Source organism: Eublepharis macularius, chromosome 8 (assembly GCF_028583425.1).
Source record: "Eublepharis macularius isolate TG4126 chromosome 8, MPM_Emac_v1.0, whole genome shotgun sequence".
Classification (NCBI taxonomy): Eukaryota; Metazoa; Chordata; class Lepidosauria; order Squamata; family Eublepharidae; genus Eublepharis; species Eublepharis macularius.
The window spans coordinates 44266161-44292340 of NC_072797.1; the positions used below are offsets into that span (position 1 = coordinate 44266161).

At 41.9% G+C, this 26180-nt stretch overlaps 1 protein-coding gene and 1 pseudogene across 1 annotated transcript in view; both read left to right on the plus strand.

The window, feature by feature from the left end:
* CKMT2 (creatine kinase, mitochondrial 2) overlaps positions 1–26180 on the plus strand; it is a 51752-nt gene that overhangs the window by 12414 nt on the left and 13158 nt on the right. Inside the window, exons 2-7 of the mRNA XM_054987394.1 lie at positions 5064–5236; positions 9008–9206; positions 19717–19812; positions 21292–21513; positions 23434–23519; positions 25498–25621. Coding sequence (XP_054843369.1) covers positions 5064–5236; positions 9008–9206; positions 19717–19812; positions 21292–21513; positions 23434–23519; positions 25498–25621 — 900 coding nt within the window. The remainder of the gene's footprint in view (positions 1–5063; positions 5237–9007; positions 9207–19716; positions 19813–21291; positions 21514–23433; positions 23520–25497; positions 25622–26180) is intronic.
* Positions 974–1376, plus strand: LOC129334982 (60S ribosomal protein L27-like; annotated as a pseudogene).

Below are 26180 nucleotides of genomic sequence, written 5' to 3' on the forward strand. Positions count from 1 at the left end.
TATCCTTCAAACAAAGATAATTTAGAGATGATTGGGCTGAAGGACCATGCTTTTTAAGAACCCTGAAAGAAAACTGAATGGCAAATTGGAAGAACCCAACATTTGGATTCAAGCCTTTTTCTGTAGGCCATGGAAATCTCCTTTCGTGAGATGTAAGTGATGGATTTAAAGTTATGAACAACTCTTCCCATGAAAAGGATTATCAGTTTGACCCAACAAAATTGGAATTATAAGTACATTCATCAGATTTTGGAAAGGAGTTCCAAATGATTTTAAAATAGAATTACTGAGACTCAAAACATGATGCCTCTGAATTTGATACTGGATGCGTGGTTCTCTTTGGTGGGTCTCTGCATAAACAATCAAATCTGTGTATATGGCCCCATGTCTAGGTTAGATTCCAGCATCAAAACAAATTAAAAACTCTTCGCATTTATGCCTGCAATCATGTGGGGAAAGTATAACATGAATGAATGATAATACTAATCTTTTTGGAGCTCCCTTGATAGCTAGATGTCCCTTTGGTATTGCTGACACAGTAACTTTCTCTGCACAATCACATTCCTGTGGATGGGGTATATCACAAACTAATTTATTTTATTTATGAACATATTCTTATCACACTGTTCAAAATAATTCTCCAAGACAGCTTACAATCTAATCAAATAACAATATAAATATAAAATAATCAACAAAAATGTTCAAAAGCCTAGACAATGAAAACAACAAACATTACAGCAAACAACAAATACCACAGCTAAAATACATTTAAAATGCTAAATGCCTTCCAGGACAAAACAGCTCTTTTGCAACACCTGAAAGTCAACAAAGATAAGGGAGAATGAACGTTCCCAGGGAACAACTTTGCATGACTTTATTGTCCCTAGTGAGTAGGCCATAGTAGGGAAACAGGATCCGAGGAAAAATCTTAAGACTCTTCTGGGCGAGGAGCCATCGCCATCTCCAGTTCAAGATGGGCAAGTTTATGAAACCTGGGAAGGTGGTCCTTGTCCTGGCTGGCTGTTATTCAGGTTGGAAAGCCATTATCACCAAGAACATTGATAATGGCACATCAGACCAGCCATACAACCATGCGTAGGTGGCAGGAATCGACCACTACCCACACAAAGTGATGGTCAGTGTAGGCAAGAAGAAAATTGCCAAATGGTCCAATAGCAAGTCTTTTATGAAAGTTTATAATTACAACTGCTTGATGCCCACAGGGGAATATTCTGTTGATATTCCCCTGGACAAAACAAGGATATATTTAGGGACCTGTGCTGAAGCGCCAGGCATGACAAGAGGCTAAAGTGAAATTTGAAGAAAGATACAAGACAGGCAAGAACAAGCAGTTCTTCCAGAAGCTCCGATTCTAGATTGCATGTAACTGTATCAATAAATGCTTTTTTTAAAAAAAAGAAAAATCTTAGACTAGATCTGTTCTTGTGGGAGGGGGTGATCCTTGGTGTATTCTGGATCTAGATCTTATAGGGCTTAGTCAGCACTGGCACCTGGAAGTGGGCCTGGAAGTAGGGTTCCCAGGTCCCCTTACCCTCCCAGTGGGAGGGCATAGCCCAGCACTTACCTTGTATATGCTCCTTGTACATGCTCCTATGCCTGAATAATGATGTCACTTCCAAGAAGTAATGGGCTGATTTGGGTAGCACTATGATGTTACTCCTGGGAAGGCCCATTTCCACACCAATCCCTGCTGTTGGCCAGGTGAGTGATGGTGAGGGGCGAAGGGTGGGAGTGGGGGATCTCCGCTCCCACCAGAGGACTGGTAACCCTACCTAGAAAACGGTGAAGATGTGGCAAAACGATCATTGCACATTCCTTAAGGAACTTATAAACACATGGTGGCCACATTTTGGATCAGCTACATTTTGTAAACTCTTTTCAGGGGCAATCCTGTCTAGAGTGCTTGGTTCCTATGATCTGATAAAGATTATAGCTGGTGAATAAGCTTAAATTGCTTTAAAAAACCTTCCCTTGACACCCAGGGTTAGCACTAGGAAAGGGGCACTTCCAAACTATAATCTGAGAAATCTTCAGCCATTTCCACCTTAGGATCATCCCTAGCCAGTAATGCTATGCGGACGTTAGTTGCTTTGTTTGTTTGTGTCATTTATAGTCCATCTTTCTCACTGAGACTCAAGGTGTATTACACAGTATAAGATTAGTACAATCAGTACCAAGTATATTTCCATACTGTATCAAGGACATTTCCATAAACAATGCCATAGATACAGGTTTAAAAAGACACAACATTAGCAAGAATCCAATATAGAGTTGAAGAAATACTGATACAAAACATAATCAATTCTAGGAGTGACATTAGACAACATGAAGCACAGGTAGTACGTACATAGGAGTGCATATTTAAAGCAACATATAATATGTAGCATAACATAGTGTTGAAGTCTACAGTCTCTAACTGTATCCCTACAATACAGCCCTCCCATTTGAGTAAAAAGCCTTTTTGAATAATTCAGTTTTGCATGGTTTGTGGAAAACCAGGAGAGGGGGGCTCTCCTGACCTCCTCAGGCAGGTCATTCCACAGGGTAGGGGGCCACTCACAGAGAAAGCCCATGTATGGGCTGCTGTTGAATTTTCCCATGTGCAGCCTGGCACCTGCAGGAGACCCTGTTCAGATGAGTGAAGCTGCCGTGGAGGAACATAGGTAGGGAGCCGGTCCCATAGGTATGACGGATCAAAGCTATGCAGAGCTTTATATGTAATAACCAATACCTTGAAGTGAGCACGGTAACGGATAGGTAGCCAATGGAATGACTGTAGGATGGGAGTGACTGTAGAATTGTGATAGGATATCTACACATTGCTGAATATTGTGACATTGAAATAATTCATTTCTTGGCTTTTCCTGTTTACACAGGTAGCAGTTCTGTTCTGATCATGTTTATGCTTCAGAGATTATATGTCTCTGCAACCTATTATTTTAAATGTGAGCTGGTTTGCACTTTTACTTCCTGGTGCTACTATTAAGCAGCACATTTACTAGCCTAAATCCAGTTCTAGGGATTCCAACTTCTACAGCTCTTATTCCTCATAAGGCCATAGCCCCTGTTTTAGCTCATTCTAGCCAGGAACTCCAAGCTCTTGCCTTAGATTTTTAAATGTTCCCTTCAGAAGCCACACACTGAGAAATAACACTAATTCTTAATGCCTAGACAGGATATGAACCTACCTATCCACTCCCATCATCTTCAGATGCACTGCTTTGGGCCTCCATCACCATCTGAGGCTAGATAGGTGACATCCCAAAAAAAGGCCTTGATTGTGGTACTGAAACTTTGGAACTCCCTGCCCAGGGAGATTCCTCTGTCTCCCTCGTTGTCTTCTGCCAGGGATGAAGACTTTTTTTGTTTTGTTTGGCTTATCCTCCAGTAATTCTTATTGTTCCTCCTCCCTGGTTGTGTTCTGTTTGTGTGTTAACATGTTTTTATTGAATTGTATAAACATTTTAAATACCATTTTATTGCTTTATGTGGTTAAATGTTTGTATGTTTGCCGCATTGGGGATCCTATTTGGGTAGACAGGCAGCACAGAAATGTTTCAAATTAATAAAACAACTAATTAAGCAGATATGATTAGAAATAATGCTATTTCAGATGGTGTTATAATGGCAAAGAAAAAAATCCTTTTTAAAAAAACAACTACAGCAGCTGTAACTGGGCAGGAAGTCAATGAATGGGAAGTATCAACTGTAACATGAGAATGCCTTAATGGCACGTGCCCTTGAGCCATATCAAACATATCATTAGAACAGAATGGAGGAATAGTAGCACCAACCACAGAAATTGTGTTTCTATTTCCAAATAGAACCAGGTCCTGAAAAAATTGGAGATCTACTGATTATAATTGCATATACATTTGATGGCAATTATCTATTTCAGTCCCCCAGCAACATTACATTTCATGTATGAAACCTGCGGAACCGTATAGATATATAGTTTCATATACAGAGGTTATTTTTCACAATACTTCAATTATGTGCCAAGCTGAAGAAGTAATGTATGAATCAAGTTTGATGTCCAGTGACTAGAAATTATGAAGTGCGTTGGTTTTAACTGCAAAATGTTTATAGTGGCCTTCAGGTAGTATTCTTAGAACACTGAGCCCCAACATGCTTCAGAGTGACATACTTGCTATTACTAGAAATAGCAGGCAGATACATTGTGAGAATTCTGTTCAAACAGCCTCCAGAGAGGTCAGCAGGGTTACCCAAATACAGATAGATGTTTGTCCCAGGAAGGACAGGTAATATGTGTAAGATAGTTCTGTTGAGTATGTATATACTTCTGTTAGATGGGCTCACCGGGAGCCAAGGCTGGGTCAGAGGGCTGGTGAACATCTGCAGTGGAAGCAGCAAATGCTGGGAAGAGAGGAGGAGAGCACGGGGAGGGGCTCGGCGCCTCACCTACAGCTCCTCATGGTCCTTGCCACCATTCCTTTGATGGTGGCAGAAGTTAGCTGACAGGCTCCATACCTCCCAGCAGAGGTGCCAGCTGAGGCTGGGGGAATGCCTGTTACAATTTGGCAGTTTCAGATCCACTGAGATGAGTTGTGCTGGCTGGGCAGCTCAACCCTCCCCTTTTCAGGGTCTGCTTAAGTTATCTGGGGGAAGCCAAAGGCATCAACCTGGGTGGTAGGGCTGCTGGGGTCATGCCCAGATGGGTGCTACACCCACAGTGCACAGCAGGCAGGCTGAGGAATGCATACTATTGAGCAGCAGGCGGCTGTTCAATGCAGTGGATCCACTGCCTGATGCCAAGCCAATCCTCTAATAGCTGTAATCAATAGAGTTGTGGCCTATTTTCATCCAAGTATGGTGTGTTGCACCAGCCTTACAAAAGCCTATATGGATGCAGCTTTGTATTTCTGTACAAATTTTAAAAGCTCTGAGAAAATATTGGAAAAGCAATACTTGCAAGCTAATTAGCCAGCTGTTTCTATTGCCATTCTTATTTTTATTATTTTATTACAGTTTTCTCTTGTGCTAAGTCATATCTAAATCTGGGGCTTTTTTGCATCTTCCAGAAACATTACGTGGGAGAAAAAATGGCTAGTACTTTCTCGCGCCTCCTTGCTGGACGGAAAACAGCTATTCTCTTTGCAACAGTGAGCACGGGTGCCTTGACCACTGGATACTTGTTAAATCAGCAGAATGTTAAAGCTGGATTCCTTGGGAGACAAAAACTGTTTCCCCCAAGGTAAATAATTTATGAAAATCTTCCAACAAATATCACTTAAAGGCTTCAAAGACTGATGATGAAGATTCTTTGAAAAGTTTCTGGACAGGCAAGAAACCTGAAGATTGGCAAGTTAAATGGGAACAGAGTCACAAAAGAGGCTTGGGACCAAACTAGATAAGATGATTTTTTTTGAAATTTGGGTCTGGGTTCCCTGACCCAACCCTGATACCATCAGCCACAAGTCACACTGCTGGCACAGTAGTGTGCGTAATGAAAAAAACTGAAAATGCACACAGAAATCACCAGTTTGGCTCATTAAAGCAGCTTCCAGAACGCTGAACCATATCTAAGAAACAAGATGTAATGACTCCCCCACCAAAAAGTTTCTGTGTTTCAGCTTGGTTGTTACTACACAGAGGCCGTGATGGTAGGCCAGGCAGTGGGAGGGTCCAGCCATCTGGCAGAATCTTGTTTTCCTCAAGAGCAAGTCTGTCTGTGTTCATCATGCAACCAATTGGATCCAAAGGGGGAGACTGAGCCTTTAGTGTTAACTCTATTGGCAGGAAGGGGATGTGTGTGGTGCACATGAGTGCATATTTTCTTTAGAGCTTCCTGGGTAATGGCAGTGCCATTGAATGGTTTGTAGGGATCAAAGGATTGCTTTGTGCCAGGGAGAGGAGCAGCAGACGGTGTGGTGCCATTCGTGACAGCATTGCCAAGGCCCATGTTATGCAGACTAAGAGGGAAATTGGAAAGAAAAAGCAATCATTAAAGGAGAGCCGCACTGAGGTGTGTGGAATTAATTCATGGCCATTCAATGGCCTTCTGCTGCTGCTGTCCTTCACTTAGGTGACTAAGAAGCCCTCCAAAGACGGCAGGTCAAGGAGCAGCAGGAAGAATTTCATCTTGTCCAGAAAGCCTTCTGGCTTTTTGGGCTTTTCTGATTAAAACTGTTAACTCAGCGTTAAATGATGGGGAGGTAAGCATGGATTACATGTACACTCTTGTGCACACATACCCCCCCAAGTCTTTTTATTTCACTGCCCTGTGTTGGTTAGCAATGGAGTGCTTTCTTCCTTGTGTGCTGTTCTGGTGTGCCATGCTGGCACCACTTTGTGAGCAAGTTTCTCGCCATGCTGTGTGCCCACGTACACTTGCCTTCTTTGGGGTCCATTGCTGTATGAGTTTTCATGTGCTTGAGAAGAAACTCAGTGGATCGATGGGGTTTTGGATGATGTGATCCTTTGGTTAAGCATAAATAGAGCCTCATTTACACCCATCCCTGTGAAAAGAATAGTGTGTGCATGCATGCACAGCTCAACATTCACCTTGATGCGTGCCTTCCTGTAGCGCTCCTCAGGGGTCCATAAACACAGAACCCCACTCTCAAACTTGGTGATGGATTAGAGGGAGAATTGTGTTCTGTGCAATTTTGGTGGCAGTACATGCAAAAACAGCTGCCCCAGAGCCTCGTTTCCCCACCCCTCCTTGAAAAGAAGAGTGTGTGTTTGTGCATGCACAGCCAATGCACATGTAATGGGCCAAAACTCATGAATTTTTTTTTTTAAAGATCAGTTCTGAGCCAGTACTGGCTGACCTTGAACAAACCAGTACTGGAATGGAATTATTCCAGATCCCCCCAGAATCAAAACTGAAAGAGAAACTTTCTTGGCACACACCTCTACTAGCAACTCATTTCCCAAGCATGCAGGGCATCAGTTCAAATCAGAACTGTGTTTCAGGAAGACATTCAGCCTTCTTCCCATGCTGTCTTGCCAACCCAATGGGGAGCTGCAGTTATATTGATGGGCTACACTTTCAGCCCCCACTGGGGCAAAATGTACCTCCTGCATTAGTTTTGGGTTGGGAAAAGAGTGCAGTAGAAAGGCTGAAGCCTCTTTCCTCTCATACCATGGTCACAATCCAAAACGTGGCCCTGTATTCTTGGGGAATTAGTTCCTAGCAGCATGACGTGTGGCTGATCTCGGAGAAAACCAGATCCAACACTCAAAAACCATCTAATCTAGTTTGCCTCTTAGAAGCAAGGAAATGAGGAATCAGGAAGAAATATGAGTTGCAGAGGTAAGAAAAGGTACGAAGCTGATCAAAGTGTCAGACCAATAAGAAAAGCAGTGTTGAATGGAAAGACTTGTAATCTTGTCAAGGACATGGAAACTGCACAGGGAAAGTGATTTGTGATGGATGGGACCGTAGAAGCCAAATCCAGACAACACAGAGATGATTCTAGTCAGAAAGGCAGAAACTCTGGAACAGATTGCCCTGCTCTCTTTGGACAGAGGAGTGTTGAACTTAACAAATGCTGTGAAGTGTTCAGAAAGAAATTTTCTTGTATAAAATTTTATTAAATCCCACTTTATCTGAAGATTGGATGAGTGCAGGTGTGAGAAAAGTTCTCTTTCAGTTTCATCTTATATGGAAATGGCCTCTCCTCTTAGATTCCACTGATGTGTTCACATTGATCTAGGCTTCTGTAACTTTGATGCTAGACTACTGCAATGTGTACTACATGTGACTATCCTTGAAGATTATCTGGAAGCTATAAACAGCACCAAAATATAGTTGCTTGTTCTGTGACTAGAGCCTAGATCATATTATTTAAATTTTAAGATTCCTTCACTGGTCATCCATATACTTCTAGGTCTAATTCAAGGTGCTAGTTGTCACCTTTCAAGCCTTACATGCCTGGGTACCCATCTGAAGGATTTCCTCTCTCGGTCTGAATCTTTGTGCCAGCTCACATCATTACAGAGTTCCCTCCTGATCATTACAGAGCTCCCTTCTTCACATCTATTAGATCTGCAGCAGTCTGAACCTGGTCATTTTCACCTGTCTAGAATAGCCTTCCTGAGTTGGTGAGGAGGGCACTCAAACAGGCCAATTTCAGGATATTGTGTAAGGCTGCCCCGAGTAAAGGACTTATGAGACCAGATAAATTCATCAATGACCTGTGAGTAGCTCTATTTGATGGTTATGACATAATTATCATACTGGCGGTGCACGTTGGCTTTTGTAAGATCCTTTCAGTTACTGTTGATAACAGCAGGAAAGGTGAGATAGAAGTTTTTTGATAAATAAATAAATTTCTCATGCTGATTTGAAGTAGCTAGAATATATGGATGCAGTTTGGTGTGCACAAACCGACATTCAGAAAATAGGCATTTGGAACCATAGGCGGTATAATATGTGCATGTCTTTTTAAAAATCCAAAACTGCTTCCTGAGTAACTAATTATATTAAATTCCTCTCTCCTGTAAGCAGTGATACTGTTGAATTCATCAATACTGTAACATAAATAAAAGATCCATATTGACAGTTCTGCTTGAACCACATTGATTTATATCAACTAAGGATTCAGCTTGGTAAATTTACTTGCACTTTGAATTTGTCAGTAACAGACACAAAAAACGTAACTCTGAAGGTCATCAGTTTCCTTCCCATCTGCCTAAGTGCCTCCCTCCTCTGTAGAAACCATCTCTGTGATTTCAGCTGGCAGACAGCATACCCCTGGGAAGCTCTGTACACTTGCTTCCCCTACAAATTTCAACAGCATGCATGAGTCAACAACCAAACAAAATTTCCAGTTCCCTGCTGTTTTCCTCAGATTTCCTGATCCACTGCAAAACATTCACTTGCACACTTTTTTGTTGGCTGGAAAAACTAAAGACAAGTAAGATGCTCATAATGACCCCCTTCTTATATGTTCATGAACTGAAAAACAGAACCAAGAGTTGCTGATCAATATTAATGCTTTTAATTTCTTTTTATCAGCGCAGACTATCCTGATCTTCGTAAACACAACAATTGTATGGCTGAGTGCCTCACACCAGCAATCTATGCCAAACTGAGGGACAAGATGACTCCCAGTGGTTATACGCTGGATCAGTGCATACAGACTGGCGTTGACAATCCTGGCCACCCTTTCATTAAAACAGTGGGCATGGTCGCTGGAGATGAAGAATCTTACGAGGTGAAACATTTGTATCATAGGCTGTGGTCATTAATTTGGCTTGTGCATTTACTATGCAAATAGCTTGTTAGATGAACACAGATTCTTCAAGCAAAGTGTTATTTTTAAGGAAAATTGGACACTAGAGTGCACAGAAAGCACAAGCCATATGGATAATTCTGATACTTGTTTTTCTTCTATGTGGGATTTTACGGTCTTTTCCCCCTCAGTGGGAAGTTCACTGAAGAGAAAATACCATTAAAGGTGCTTTCGATGTAATGATATCTACAGTAATAAAATTCAGCCACAGAAGACAATATTTCATTTGTCTCCTGTAGCTTCTTCCTCTCCTACTGCTAAGTTCAGGTTGAGGTAATGCTGTTGACTACATAAAGTAAAGGAGATATTCCATCATAAAATATAAACACATATAGGCAGAGAACTATCTTGGCATAAATTAGTAGTTTTCTCTTGAACAATAAAAATAAACCCAAACTCAAATGTGATATTTTGACAGGTAGATAATAGAAGTGTATAGCAATAAATTTAGTATAGGCATAACAAAATCTGGAAGGAAAAAGTTCATTTTAGTAACATGTTTTAAAATATTTATACTCTGGTTTCCAGGGTCCCGATGGAAAATCCAAGAGGCTTTTATTTTATTTATTGCTTTCATAACAAAAGGCAGCACCTTTGTTTGGCAGATTTTTTGAAAATCAGGCATCAGCAGCAAATGAGAAAATGCAGCATCTGTAGATTTTTTCTGAAATTATACACCAGAGTCACAATGTTTTCCTCCCTGCCTTACTCCCCAGAAACCTATAGCAGAGCAGAGCAGAGCAGAACAGAGCTCTAATTCTCCTTCTGAAATGGGGGGAAATAATTACTGCAGTTTTTCAAATTAAGGCCACATATCATAAGCATCCATTTCTCTGATTATTAAGAATTACAAAAACAAGCCATAAAATAATATGCTTTTTTGTTCCAAGAGGTGTACTCTGATTAGTGCAGAGAACCCCCCCCCCCCCTCACAAACCCCTCTTGCACTGAAACATAATAGGTTAACTTGGGAGACTGATAATCTAATTAGTTTTACAGTGGTAATATAATGTTTTATTTTCTTTCTTTTATATTTATTTAGAAATCCTGCTATCCTTCGTTTTTACCAAAATCACTTAGCATCCAAGGCAGATCACAAATATCAATAATAATTACAATACACAACAAAACCCACAACTTAAAGTAATAGTTAAAATAAACAGTGCTAAATTAACATTTAAATATCCAAAGCAACAGCTGGCACAAAACCCCCCACAAATCTTCAGTCAGAGCAGTAGCAATTCTGAGTTCCTCATGCCCCAGAGACTTCTGAAATAAGGAAGTCTTACCTAGATGTCAGAAGGTGAGGTATGAAGGGACCTGGTGAGTCTTTTGCAGGTGGTCGATCCACCATCTGGAAGTGACAAGGCCTGCTTTAGGTGTTCTGTTTCCATGCTTCCATTTGTAAAGACATGTGAAACAAGGATCCAGTGGTCTTCCATGATCCTTCAGCTCTAGTCCTTTACACGTGCTCAAACAATAAGTCCCATTGATATCAAAGGGCATTAATGAAATATATCAGGCCAAGACATAGACAATAAAGTCTCTGCTCCTAGGATTATTACCTCAATGTTACCTCAATGCTCTGTAGATGGACATGCCCAAACTATTCGATGGGATAAGCTGAGTGCCAAATTTATGTACTTTTCATCAGGCAAAAGATACCTTCAGACAAAACCCATTCCAGATATAGCCATAGCATGGGTGATGGGTGGGATGTAAAGAGTCAGGCCTCCTCTGAGTATGCATCTCTGATTTTATGGCTGAGGCTACCCTAGTGCCTGGAGGCTGCCAACCTCCAGGTGAGGCCTGGAGATCTCCTGGAAATACAACTGATCATAGAATCGGAAGGGACCTCCAAGGTCTTCTAGTCCAACTCCCTGCACAATACAGGAAATTCACAACTACCATCCTTCCCCCTCAAACGACCCTGTTCCATGCCCAGAAGAAGTCAAAACACCATCAGGATCCCTAGCTGAACTGGCCTGGGGAAAATTGCTACCTGTCCCTAAGGTGGTGATTGGCATTGCCCTGGGCATGTAAGAAGGGGCCACAAGAACTAAGCACTTATGTACCCCTTCTGCCCTCCCTCTCATGATCTACCTAGGTTCACAGAATCAGCCTTGCTGTCAGATGGCTATCTAGCCTCTGCTTAAAAACCTACAAAGAAGGAGAGCCCACCACCTCCCGAGTAAGCCTGTTCCACTGAGGGACCGCTCTGTCTGTCAGGAAGTTCTTCCTAATGTTTAGCCAAAAATTCTTTTGATTTAATTTCAACCTGTTAGTTCTGGTCTGACCTTCTTGGGCAACAGAAAACAATTCTGTGCCATCCTCTATATGACAGCCCTTCAAGTATTTGAAGAAGATTATCATATCACCTCTCAGACATCTCCTCTCCAGGCTAAACATACCAAGATCCTTCAACCTTTCCTCATAGGACTTGGTCTCCAGACCTCTCACCATCTTCATTGCCCTCCTCTGGACTTGATTCAGCTTGTCTATATCTTTCTTATATTGTGGTGCCCAGGGCTTTTTTTCTGGGAGAAGAGGTGGTGGAACTCAGTGGGTTGCCCTTGCAGAAAATGGTCACGTGGCTGGTGGCCCCGCCCCCTGATCTCCAGACAGAGGGGAGTTTAGATTACCCTCTGCGCTGCTCGGCGGCACGGAGGGCAATCTAAACTCCCCTCTGTCTGGAGAGCAGGGGGCAGGGCCACCAGCCATGTGACCATTTTCAAGAGGTTCCAGAACTCCGTTCCCCCGCGTTCCCCCTGAAAAAAAGCCCTGGTGGTGCCCCAAACTGAACACAATATTCTAGGTGAGGTCTAACCAGAGCACAGTAGATCAGTGCCATCACTATACTTCTGTTGTTGATACAGCCCAAAATCGCATTTGCCTTTTTAGCTACCGCATCACACTGCTGACTCATGTTCTGTGTATGGTCTACTAAGACCCCTAGATCCTTTTCACACATACTATGTTTGTGATTGTGCTTTCAATATTTCACCTTTAAGAAATTTCCACCTCTCTTGAACTCCCTTCTCCTTAAGTATTTCTGACCATGGGATTCTACCCAGCATAACTTTCAGTTTGTTAAAATTTGTTTTCTTGAAGCCCAACCTATATATGTCTGACTACATACAGCCTTTCCCTTCCCCAAGACTGTAAATTCCAAAATTACATGGTCACTGCTACCCAGAGTGCCCACTACTTTCACCTTGCCAACCACTTCTTCCCTGTTGGTTAGTATCAAATCCACGATAGCAGAACCCCTTGTTTCCCTCTCTACTTCCTGAAAAATTAAGTTATCATGATATTACGTTATCATTAGACAGGAATTTATTCGACCTTTCATTTTTAGCAGAGTTAGACTTCCAACAGATATCTGGGTAATAGAAATCTTCCATGTCCACTGTGCCTTGTCTCTTTGAGAAATTTGTGATTTGTTCTAGGAGTGTCTCATCCAAGTCCTCTGCCTGGCTTGGTGGTCTATAGCAGACACCCACCATAATACCACTGTTATTTCTTACTCCTTTTATTTTCACCCAAAGACTCTCAACTGCACTTCCATGCTCAGATATGTCTATTTCCTCACAAGTATATACCTCCTTTACATATAATACTCCTCCTCCTCCTCTCTTATTTGTCTATTCCTTTTAAACAACTTGTATCCTTCAATCCTATTATTCCAATTGTGAGTGTCACTCCACCAAGTTTCAGTAATGCCAATGGTAATCTCCAATTACCAGCACTTGACTTCCCCTGTACTGGGGAATGGAAGCTTGAATTCTCTCATCCACAGGGGCATGAGAAATTTCCTTCAAGGTTTGAGGAGGCTGGTGGAGTAACCCCAATGTTCCAGAATCAATATCTATGGGGAGATTCTGGAACTGATCACTTAGTATCAGAGGCTCAGAAATCTCTTGATTTTCCTGCTCCTGTAGGTTACTTTCTTCCCTGTACCTGACTCCTGTGCTCCTCCAAAATCTGAGATACATTCCCCTCCTCCTCAAAATTCAGAGATACCTTTCCCTTCTCCTCCTGTTGCCCTCTCAAGAGTGATTCATGTGTTCTGTCCATGAATTCTTCACCTTCCCTTATGAAATGGAGTATGGACAAACATGCCACAAGTCCCTGTAGCTTCTCCTCCAGTAGGGTTACCAACTTGCACTTGCTGCAAGTGTAATTGCAGTGGCCCTCAGATACGAATATGAACATGCCACATATGTTGCATGTCACTGCCTCAGCTCTCTCACCAACCATACTACTGCAATTCATTGCAGACGTGATTCAGTTTTTATTGTACTTCTTGCCAAATTGCCTCACAAGACTACACGTGAAAGGCTTGCAGAAGCAGAAAGAAAGAAAGAAAGAAAGAAAGAAAGAAAGAAAGAAAGAAAGAAAGAAAGAAAGAAAGAAAGAAAGAAAGAAAGAAAGAAAGAAAGACCTAACATCTATAAGATGTAAGAGATATTCAGCTTCTAACAGGGCCCCCAGGCCAGGCCAGACCCCAGGCTAAGGCTTGTGCTAAAGGCTCGTGCCTCTGGTGAGGAAGAGCCTAATTCAATTCAAGGCTCACCCAGCAGAGAGCAGAGCCAGCAGTCAGTCCCAGGCAAAACAGACCCTCTCCATTTAGCCACAAGCACCTTGTGCAATTAGCTACAACCCAGGCAAAAGAGAGACACAGAAACAACACTTACTCCAACAGGCCCACTCCTCAGCAGGCTATGCACACTCACATACCCCCAAACACTGTCTTCCCACACAGTAACCTCAGCTAATTCTCCCTAGCAGTTAAGGAAGGCAACAGAAAACACTCACCACTACAGCGGCTCTCTTTCCAGGTGACTCTGGAGAGACTGTGCAGAAATCAGTTCCCATGGAGAAAATGGTAGCTTCGGAGGGCAGACTTTATGGCTTCACATCCCCACGGAGCTCCCTGCCCTCCCCAAACTTCACAGTCCTCAGGCTGCACCCCCACATTTCCAGGAATTTCCCAGTTAGCTTTGGCAACCCTACTCTGAGCACAAAGTAGTGAAGTGTCTATGGCTCAGGCTTCTCCTTGGCAAGCATTCTTAGTGCTTGAGGGAGGTGTGCCATTTCTTTTCTCCCTAGCCACAAGGTTTGTGGGTCAAGGATCCTTCAGGGGTTCCTGTCCCAGCTCCATGATGGCACTGAGGCCCCAAGCTTCTGATATAAGATTGCCTATTTCCCCTCCAAACTGATGCCTCAGGATGCTTATGATAGAGCAGGCCCTAGCTGGGCCTCTGGCTCTCTCAGCAGGCCCTGGAGACACATGATGGCAGTGAGCCTATCAAAGGCTCTGTAGGAGGCTGTGAAAGAGTTGCATGCCCAAAGATTATCGGTGGCCACGTGGCCTGTGTAGCTGCTCCATGCAATGCCTGCCCAGTACCAAAGGGAGATGGAGTGGAGGACTGGCCCTTAAAAACCTTTTCTCAACTCCCCCCCCCAGCTTGCCATTCACCCAGTGGGGGTGGGGAATCCCCTGCTCCCAGCCTCCTCTCCCGCCCACCACTCATCTGGCTTGCAGGAGAAAAGGCATGGGAACAGGCCTCCCAGGACACCCTCCCAGTGTGGCACAACGACATCACTTCCTTCACTGGCCATATCAAACCTCTCCTACTGTAATTGCAACAGATACATGCCATAAGTATTTTCATTTCTTAACCATACAAATTTCAATGTGGCTGGAAATGTGGGCAGATTCAGCTAAAGCTCTTGGGCTACAGTGAATAAAGTCTTGACTGGAGACATTGCATCCAAGTTCCCACTCAGCCACAGTAATTTATGTAACATTTCTGGAAATTTATTGTTTGGGGACAGAATAAGGAAAATAAGGGTAATCAAAATATATGCATACTTACTTTCATATGGGAGCAAGCCTAAGCAGGTCTACTCAGAAGAAAGTCTCATGTTATAAAATGGGGCTTACTCCAGGGAAAGTTTCTTAGGATTGCAGCCTTATGCACCTTAATTTATTTTACGATCAGGGAATACCTTCTGCAATATGTAGCATGTGGAATTGTATTATTCAGTACATTTCTAAAATTTAATAAATACAAATGCCTTTATTTTATTTTACCAAAATGATACTTTCAAATATGCCCAATGTTAGAGAAGAATCCAAGAATTTTCAGAATTTTGCAGGTCTAGAAAAATAGGGCAAAAACAAAGTAAAAGCTGAAAACAGAAATAATCAACAAGATTCTGTAGAAAGAAGAGGAGGAGACTGTGTCAGATGCTTAATAACATTTAAACTACAGCCAGACATACTGACTAATTAGTATAATTAAAAGAAGACTTTAGTGATGGGGACTGTAATTTTGCAGAGTACTGAAAGAGTCTAGTCCCACGGTAGTATAGCACCTCTTTATTAATCCCTCTTCAGAAAATTTTGGACCCAAATGTGCTGGTTGTTAAAAGGGCCTCTCAGGAGGCAGCCTAGACAGCTTTTTCCTTCAGCCACTGAGGAATTGTCAGCGACACTTCTAAATAGTATTGATTTATTTATTTCTGTTTCAGACAGTATTTCTCCACTTTAAAAAAAACAGACTTTAATATGACTAACTCCAATGTAAAATAAACATAACATCTTTTCAGAACTGTTATTTGTTAACTAAATATTGTTAAATAGTATCGCCATCTATATATCTAATTCTCAATATGACCCAAACTGTGGATACTTAAATATGGAGAGTGAACAGACAAGAAGGTTCTTTCCACAAACCTGAAAAGCACTATTGGTTTGCAGAAATTTCTGAAATCTAATACCCGCTCGCTCATTAGGGGTTAAAATTCCCTAAAATAACAGAAGCAACACCTTTAGCTTTAAGAACCTAATACCTCAGTGGCCCTGTGGCACAGAGTGGTAAGCTGCAGTACTGCAGCCCAAGCTCTGCTCACGACCTGAGTTCAATCCTGGCAGAAGCTGGGTTCAGGTAGCCAGCTCGAGGTTGACTCAGCCTTCCATCCTTCCGCTGTCGGTAAAATGAGTACCCAGTTTCCTGGGGGTAAAGTGTAGATGACTGGGGAAGGCAATGGCAAATCACGGTGCTTCCACAGAGGACTACCTTTACCTTTACCTCAGTGGCTGTTGCTAGACAACCACAATAGTATTTCCTATAGTGTTTCAAGCTATAAGTAAAAGACAGGGGGATGGGTCAGAGCCCTTCCAGGGCTGTTTGGCCTTTGAGGAAGTCTTATCAGGGCCAGGCAACTTGGTGCCACATGACTGGCATGACTCACCTAGGCCCAGCTGCTTGCTACTGTTCAACAGCTTTTGTGTTGTGGTTACAGTTTCAGACTAGGATCTTGGAGACCCAAGTTTGAACCCCCACTCTGCCATGGAAGCTCACTGGGTGGCCTTGGGCCAGTTCCGCAGTCTCAGCCTAACTTAACTCACAGAGTTGTTATGAGGATACAATGAAGGAGAATGATACAGGCTTCTTTGAGTCCCCATTGTGGAGAAAGATGGGGTATACATGAATGTATTCTAGATACAGCTGAAGATTGTTTCAGCTAGATAGCCATGTCGGTCCGCAGTAGAACAGCAGGATCTGAGTCTCGTGGCATCTTAGAGTCCAACAAGATTTTCAGGGTGTAAGCTGTTGAGAGTCAAAACTGGGGCTGTGTGATCTGGGTCTGGAACTGGCAAAAAAAGCCCAGATATACGCCTATCTGGCTAAATCTGGCTTTCCAGATCCAGTTTAAAGAATCCTGGATCTGTTCCAGGAATCTGGGTCAGGAAACCCAGATAGATAAAGGTTAATATGGGTAATTTGAGAAACACAGCTTCAGCCTCTTGACTGGCTGGTTCCCAGGCTTCTCCCACGTCTTTTTCCCCATGAGGCGAGGCAGAGGAGAGAGCGGGGAAGTGAGGCAGATGCCACTGTTCCCTCACTACCTCTGGGTTCTGCCTGGCTTCTGTGAGTGACACTGGTTCTGTTGGATTAAGTTGCAACAGTGTCACTTGCTTCAGTTTGGTTTGGGTGGAATTTGTTGGGTTTGATATGATTCTCCAGTTTGATGTTGGTCCCCTTGCTTCACTTTGATTCTGGGGGGGATTCCATTCCCTTGGTTCAGTTTGATTCTGTTACGCTTTCTCTGGGATGAGTTTGCATTTGGGAGTGTGCCTTTGGTCAGTGGAAGCTTTGCCCCTTTGTGTTTCTGCCTGATAGCCAGCTTGGAAATTTTCCCACCATAGGAAACAATGGAGAGTGGCTAGGTGCACCTTGTTCAATGGCCCATAGAATTGGACTCCAGGGTCCATCTTCTTGAAACTTGAGGGGTCTTATTGGACAGTCAGAAGTAGGTTCACTAAAATATTGGTAGTTTGCTTGAAAAATGCTCCCCGCCCCTGGATATTTTTCCCCATAGGGAATAATGGCCAGATGAATCTGGGATTCTCTAGTCTTGCTGAAAGATTAGAGAATTTTACCTGAATTTCAGGGATTGTCATGTCTCTACCCCTACATCCATGCCATTGTTCTAGGTGTTGAACCATTGCTACTGCTGTGTCTTGATTTCATTTTGCAAATGCTCTAACCAACACTTTCGTTTCTCTAACAGCCTGAAAACACAGCTGCGTTATCTCTTTCTTTGAAGCTCACAGGGGGAAATTAGTGGGTATTTAGAGTTGTACTTTCCTCAAGTCTCTATTCCTATCAAGGAAACGTGTATTGCTTAGATGCTTTCTTGCCTCTGAGTAACTCTATAGACATATATATGGAAATGATTGGATTTCTGAATAAAACCATTTAACCAAAAGCTTGGTTTCTTGTTGCAATGGGACAGAGACCTGTCTACCATATCCTGTCATCCATAGTCTGACACGGATCTTGGATTTTTTTTTTGTATCCTTGAAACCCAGATCCAGATATTTTTTTTTTTTGGTGCACACCCCTAGTTAAAACTTACACCATGAAAATCTTGTTGGTCTCTAAGATGTCACTGGGCTCAAATCCAGGTAAAGGTGAGGGGCAAATAATTGTCAGGCTGGTTGGTGCTTCTGGAGGAGGGAAAGAGGAAATTCTGTGGGGACAAGGATACTGGGGAAAATGAGGTACCCCCACAGGTCCTCGGATGATTCCCACTGAGTAACTGGGCCTATCCTTGCAGCTGGCACCGTACTACTGAGCCACAGTTTCCATGGCAGAGGCTGCTAGATAGTGGGAAGAAGGGAACGCTGAAGAAAGGAGGAGGAGATTAAGCTAGGCTGGCAGGTTGATGTGGAGAAGAAGGTAGGAAGAGGGGAGATGCTATTAGGGATTTCAGGGAACAGAAAGAAGAAAGTGTGGGGAAGGGAAAAATTAGATGCCCCCACTCTTATAGAACAGGAGGTGTGTATGTGCTGTCAAGCTGCAACCAACTTATAGCAACTCCAGCAAGGGGCTTTCAAAGCAAGTGAGAAGCAGAGAGGGTTCTTCTGCAGAGTCTTCCTTGGTCATCACCCATCCAAGAACCATTGCTGCTTAGCATGCATGATCTGACAAGAGACATTTCCCCTCTCTTATCAAACAGTCGTGACTAACAATCCAGTTCAGTAAGTTATGTTTGGGATAAAATTCACATCTTCCAGATACCTCCTGGAACAGTAAGACTTCAGTTCACCTCCTTAAAACCAACATCCATCTATAGAGTCTCCACAGGGAAGGAATCCCATAATGAGTATGTTAGGTTTAGGAGTTAATTGGAATGAATCATGTTATTCAAATATGCCAGTCATAATAACTTGAGTGCCTCATGTGATACATTTAAATATCTCCAGCTTGGTTGCCACCTCTACAACATGCACAGCTGTTCTAATCTTCTCTTGTAGTACACAAGTAAACGTTATCCAAGTAGAGTGGCTCCTGATCTGGGATGTGCACAATAGAGGAGCTTTAGCTCACAGGTAGAGCATTTGCTTGGCATGCAGGAGGTCCCAGGTTCAATCCCTAACATCTCCAGTTTAAAGGATCAGGTAGGAGGTGATGTGAAAGACCTCATCCTGACACCTTGGAAAGCTGCTGTCAGTCTGAATAGATAATACTAACAACAGGTGGATAATATGTTTCCGTATAAGGCAACTTTTATGTGTTCATGTGTGTGCTCATAGCCCAGTTAGAACTTAAAGGCAAACATTTCGCATTAGAATCAGTTGTTATTTTTTTCTCCAACCCTATTGGCATCCCTTACTGGTTTCTTATCCTTCCTTCATCTCTCTCCAATGTAATTTCTTTATAATCACAAGTTTTTCTGTGATTTTACTTAACCAGCTTATTTTTGTTACATCATTTCACTCAAGTATAAGATCTGGGGAACAGTTACAAAGCCTAGGAAATAAAAAGATATATCATGATGAGGTTATTCAGGAGAGATGCAAACACCAAATAAACTGAAAAAAATAGCCACTAATATTTCCTTGAATCCACAGGTATTTTCTGATATTTTTGATCCAGTGATCAAAGTCAGACACAATGGCTATGATCCAAAACTCATGAAACACCACACAGATCTGGATGCCTCCAAGGTAGGACCCAGTTTAGGATTTTTGATTTTTTTTTAACATTAGACATTAACTGTATTTTGCAACTTCCTACTGCTTCAGCAATAAATTCTGAACATAATCCATTTGCTTCTGTGCCAAATGTGTTTGATTCTTGTATGGCAACGCCGTCCTTCTGTCCAACCCCCCTCAGCCCTGCAGCAGCAGACACCATTTTCGGGCCCTGCAGCGCGGCCTCTGGCAGTAGCTCACCTGCAGGAGCCTCTACGGGAATCCCCAGGCCTCCGTCACCCTTAGGCCAGTCGCCACCGACGCCCTGGCACAACTCTGGGGAACAGCCTGCAGCCACTCAGCTGACTCACCCTTCTCCTGCAGGTGCCCAGACGGCTCCACCTCATCCAGGCCCCCAGGATATTGCCATCAGCACAAGCCAGGCAGTAGGGCTGCCAGCCTCCAGGTAGTAGCTGGAGATCTATTCTCCAGGCAACAGAGATCAGTTGCCCTAGAGAAAATGGCTGCTTTGAAGGGTGAACCCTATGGCATTATGCCACATTGAGGCTCCTTCCCTCCCCGAACCCCACCCTTTCCAGGCCTCACCCCCAAATCTCCAGGAATTTCCCAACCTGGACATGGCAACCCTACCAGGCAGGCACAGACCCCAAGCTGCCAGGGGAGCCACTGGGGAGGGTTCAGAAGCAGCAGGGGTGAGCCAGGCAGACCAAATGCTCCACCCTAGGCTGGGATGGAATGAGTGGGGCCAGGAGACTGCAGAGTCTACCCAGCCTTCCTATCAGATAGGCTGGGAGCAGGGCCAGTCAGGGAGACTGGGTGGAGATTGGAGGCAGAGCCAGGGAGGTGGGGCCAAGGGAGGCCTTAAAATTCAGGTTCCTGTGAAGGCTGAGGAGGATTTTGCAGGGAGAGGCAGCTGAAGAGTGCTGTTACTCCCAGGGCAGGAGAAGGAACAAGGCGGTGCAACCTCCTTCCCTGCCCATCTGAGGCTGGAGGACACCTGCCTGGTAGGATGGCAGGCCGTCAGGTGGGGGCGCCAGTGAGGGAGGAGCCTCACAATTCTAATCCCCAGCCTTATCTCCAAGACATAAGTTTATACTCCTCCAACTAGGACATCATATAATCTGTATTTATTTTTTTTACAATGCTGATGAATTAAGTTGACCCACTTGAGAGAAAATATGCACTCCATTCTAAGCTAAGATGCTTGTGAAATTCCTACCTATCCACAATTCAAAATCATTTTCATGTCACATAGTTGAATTGTTTTATATGTGAAGAGTGAATGATAATAGTAACAACAGCAAATATAATAATAAAACAACACCGTATCTCTGTGCATGTTCCTAGAATGTACGTACTTCTAGAATCCTTTTATTCATGTTCATTTGTGAAGACGTATCCAAAGATGACACTCATGGGCTTTCGGCTTTTACAATAGTTCTTTCACTTCTTTGCATGATACAAACTCATTTTCAAACTTTTTTTTGGCAGATCACACAAGGGCAATTTGATGAACGCTATGTCTTATCATCCCGTGTACGTACTGGTCGTAGTATTCGGGGACTGAGCCTACCTCCTGCCTGTTCTAGGGCTGAAAGGAGAGAAGTAGAAAATGTTGTAGTCACTGCTTTGGCTGGACTGAAAGGAGATCTTGCTGGAAAATATTACAGCTTGACTACTATGTCAGAGAAAGAGCAACAACAGCTTATTGATGTAAGTACAGTGAAAGAACTTACATTGTTTCCTATTTGTTAATGTATCTGAGAGTGAATTTTTCCGTATTTGAAGACATGAGAGTAACTCCAATCTCTACAAAAAGAAAGTAGCACTCAAAAAAGCAACATTTAAAATGGAAAGAAACAGCTCTATTGGGTGACAGTGGGCCCCTTGCTTGGAATTATGGGTGTGCTATGGGAGCAGAACTATAGTGTCAGTATAGATCAGCTAAGGGGGTGATTGCTACAGAGAATAAACTTTTTACTTCACTCATTGTTAGATCGTCTTAGAGAACAATTCCTTAATACCCAGCCCCATTACTTACTTTGTTCTATTAATAATCTTGCTGTTTGATTGAATTGTTTTGTATAAGAGATACAATACCTATATTGATTGTTTTGTTGCCTTAGACAATTTTTTGTTTGCTTGTATTGCTTTCCAATTCTTCAGCCCCCAATCCCACTGCATTATTTTGTTTTATTAAGAATCTTTGCTGTTAGATTGAATTGTTTTATCATATTTTGTTGACCACTCACTGACCGATGGGAAAGTATTTTTCATCCCTGTAATCTGCCCAGACTCACCACATTATTCTGTTTTTCTAGGAATCTTTCGTGTCTAAGCTGTCCACATACATCAAACAAAAAAATTAGGACATTAACTGAAAACAGAATGCATATGGAAATTCTTTAGTTTGCCTTTTAGGTTTCATTTGTGCAGAACAGCCCAACATGTACAATTCTGCAATAATGATTAGCCATTAAGAAAAGTCCCATATTCAGATTTGTTTTTCCTGTCTGGGCTGGCTCTCCCCAGTTATCTGATTTATTAATTTTATTAAATTTATATTCCATTATCCCCGCAAGCAGGCTCAGAGTGCAGAACAACATATATAAATATAAATATAAACCACATAAAAACATAAAATACAGTCAATTTCAGTGCGGCAACCCATATACTGCCAACCCACACACAGACATCCCATGGGGAGGGAGGTGGCAGCTGTAGTGACTTGACAATTTAAAAAATGAATGATAGTTGTTGTGAGTGGCATTTACTGAAGTTTCATACTTGTATAATCCCATCAAGACTTTGTGTGTGTGTGTGTGTGTGTGTGCGCGTGCGCTGTGTGATAATGTTTAAATATAAAAAGATGCATAGTGAAAACTGTAGCGAACTTCTCAGGCACAGTAGCCTGGACAACGTACGGACAGGTTTTAAATGGAAGAATGACAAACTGCAAATTCACTGTTGCCGTTCCACCATAGATAGACAGACAGATATCATCCAGAACCTCAAACTCCAGGAGAAATTCAAACAGAGAAAGATTTGTAAGCATCGCCAGTACATAGATACAAACTGGGAGTATACACTCCTATAATAAAATCTTTATTTTTATGGGGCAATAAATATGAAAAAATAAATTCAGTGAGAAATCCAGTTATTCTTAGTACTATATTAACTGAGCAAAACCAGATAATGAATGCATTATACATTTAATGCATAATACATTAATTCATACCAAACTGCTTTTACATTTCTAACTTAGGTTTTTGTATATGTCTCTGAAACAATATGTTTGAAAAATCTTATTTTCAGACTCTATAAAAACTGTGTGTATGTAGATTCTTTATTATAAAAACTCATGTATTTTTATTTTTTTTCTATAATGTATCTCCCTACTTCTCCATGTGACTATAACCTTCTTTAGAATCTCTTTTATTACATGCAATGAGAAGCCTATCAAGTCATCTAGGAAAGAGCATTCTAACTTGTAATAGAGAAGAATCCAGTTCGATCAATATGGACCCATTTGTATTGCCTGAATACTATGATAAATATATAATATGATAAATGTCTAAAACAAAATTCACTGGTCTCTTTCTTTTCTTCTGCCTTCCATATGCTGGTCTGAAGGACCATTTCCTGTTTGATAAACCAGTGTCCCCTTTGCTTACATGTGCTGGGATGGCCCGTGATTGGCCAGATGCCAGAGGAATCTGGTATGGACTGTGCACACTTAATTTTTGAGCTAAACATTTCATAAATTCCCTCCTTACTTATCCTAACACAACAGATGCTATTCCTAAAGCTGACTGCATGCATTGTGCATTTGTCCAATAATAATAATAATAATAGCTTTTAAGAAACGCTTCATAGGAAATAAAACAACTCCAAGAAATTTAACGTATCAACATCAATTAAAAGATAACAAGCTTCTACATTTAGGAGTTTTTGAACATGGCTTAGTTTCTTCATTTTTTTTCTATTTTAAATTTAAAATAAAAGATTCAATGAGGAAAGCTACAGCTCTTGGATAAAAAGTACTTGTTTTATTAATGTATTTTATTATTATTTATTATTTATTTTTATTAATGTAATCTATATTTACATATAATATATTCAAACTAATGAATATATTTGATTATGAAGAAATGATGATATGGGCATTCACATATAATTTATTTGGATACATTTTTTTCTACTTTTAAATTTATAATAAACATGTAAGGGTTTTTTTTTAACCAGTGTATGATTTTACCATTTAATACTCTTTGGTGCTTGAATGTTTTTTTTTACAGTCAAGTGCTGTTTTCTCTTTAAACCAGTCTTCCAGCATCCAATGTAGTTTGCATCTAGAAATAGGTAGTCTGTGCAGATCCTGTTTTGACAACTGTGTTGGCATATATTTTGCACTATGCATGCATGTGAGAGCTTTGTAATGCACAAAAATAATCTTCCAACATAGTGTTGTTTCCTTAGACAGAAAATACTTTGTGTAAAAGGGAATGATACCATGGGACAACATCAATTTCCAGGAGAACAGTTCTTCCCAGAGAACTACCATATGTCAGAACATATAAGTCTGACTTAGTACAGAACAGTTATTGATATTCAGCTCTCCAGCAGAGGTTGCTAATCTGGTTGAACCTGTGGGCAGTTTTGGAATTTTGAAAAAAAGTAGTGGGCACTAATATAAAATGACTGCCATGGGAGGCTGTTACAGAATGTTTGGAAGTTTGAAACCAAGTATCTGATGGGAGAGGCACCTATTTCCAAAGGGTTACTCCCTGTAGACCCCAAGGTGATGCTGCTTGTGGTTTCTGAAGCACCCCCTGCTCCAGTGAGGTCGAAGAAAGCCAATATCAGCTCTCTAGTTTTGAGAAGAGGCTCTTTGGGGTTGAAGCAAGTGGATGCCACATTGGTGATCAGTGTTCTGAGGTACTGCACTGCTCTGTTATGCAAGGAATCACCATCACTTGCAGCCATCAGGCGTCACAGAAAGAGAGGCTTTATGTACAGTTCTGAATGCTTTTTACTCACCCTGAACAACAATGCAAATACAGAAATATAACATTGCTTCACAAAACATGCTGCTGTAGCTGTGCGAATGCTGTGTTGTGCACTTGTGAGTGATGCATTTATTTGATTATCGGGGTATTTTACGAAACCTGTGTCAATTCTGTAAAGAACTGGAGAAAGGAACTAAGACTGTATTTTCAAGACGCATTAGGAAGATTTGGAGAAAAGGTTCATATTTCAAAATGTTCTAAAATTATGGGGCAGCCACTCCCACCCGATGATGTAAAAAGGAGCCCACCATTTCCCCACTTCTCAGTTCCCATAGCAGCACATGCCTCATGCTGCATTCATTTCACAGAACAAAACGTTCTTGCTAGTACTGTAGCAGCACTTCAGCACCAGTCTGATCGGAACTGAGTGATATTCTCTGCGTAACCCTAGAAACCAGAAGGATTATGTTGTTGTTACTGGGTAGTGGAATTAAGTGGTAGAAATCCTTGCTGGCTCTTATTCTTAACCTTGCCTTGGTAATAACACCACACAACTCTTGTTCTCATCCACTGCGGTGATAGATAGGAAAGGGGCAAGGTGAAATGGAACAAACAGGCACCTGTAGGATTGTTTGTGAAAGATTGTGTAGAAAACAACGTTTCTCCCCCCCCCCCCTTTTCCAACCAGGCACAACAATGACAAAACATTTCTTGTCTGGATTAATGAAGAAGACCACACCAGGGTGATTTCCATGGAAAAGGGAGGAAACATGAAACGAGTCTTTGAAAGATTTTGCCATGGATTAAAGGAGGTGCTCACTTTCTTTGCGTCACGTCTGAGTTTTAAAAGTTACAAATCTAATGAGTTTGTGCGACTGCTGTTCTTACTGAACTATTAGCTCTTTCTACTAATAGTAAAGTCTGATTGAGAAATGCTGCAATGTGGGGTGGGAGTGAAATGGGAGAGTGCATTATACCCATTTAGAATGCAGGTGGGAGATGCCATTTTTACCATCTGTAAAAAAATAAAAACAAAAATTCTTGCATGTAGAAACTTTGCTTTGCTTAGGAGTGAGAAGAATGGCCTAGAATCATTATTCGTCATATGCTAGGGTTTTTAAAATGTACATGGGATTTTTTAAAAATGTAAATGAACATTCAAAAATGGCGTTCTCTCAACTGCAGTCTGGTAGGCATTCAGGATTTTGCTGCCATTCTTTTGCATTCTTTCCAGCAGACCTAACTTATGGCTAAACTGCATGAAATATTTTTAACAAGTTCCAAAATGCTTTCCCTGCAGCCACACAGCAGCTGTGAGAAAAGACTATTTAAAACTCTGTGTGTGTTGGGGAGGGGGGGGGGTCTGATTTG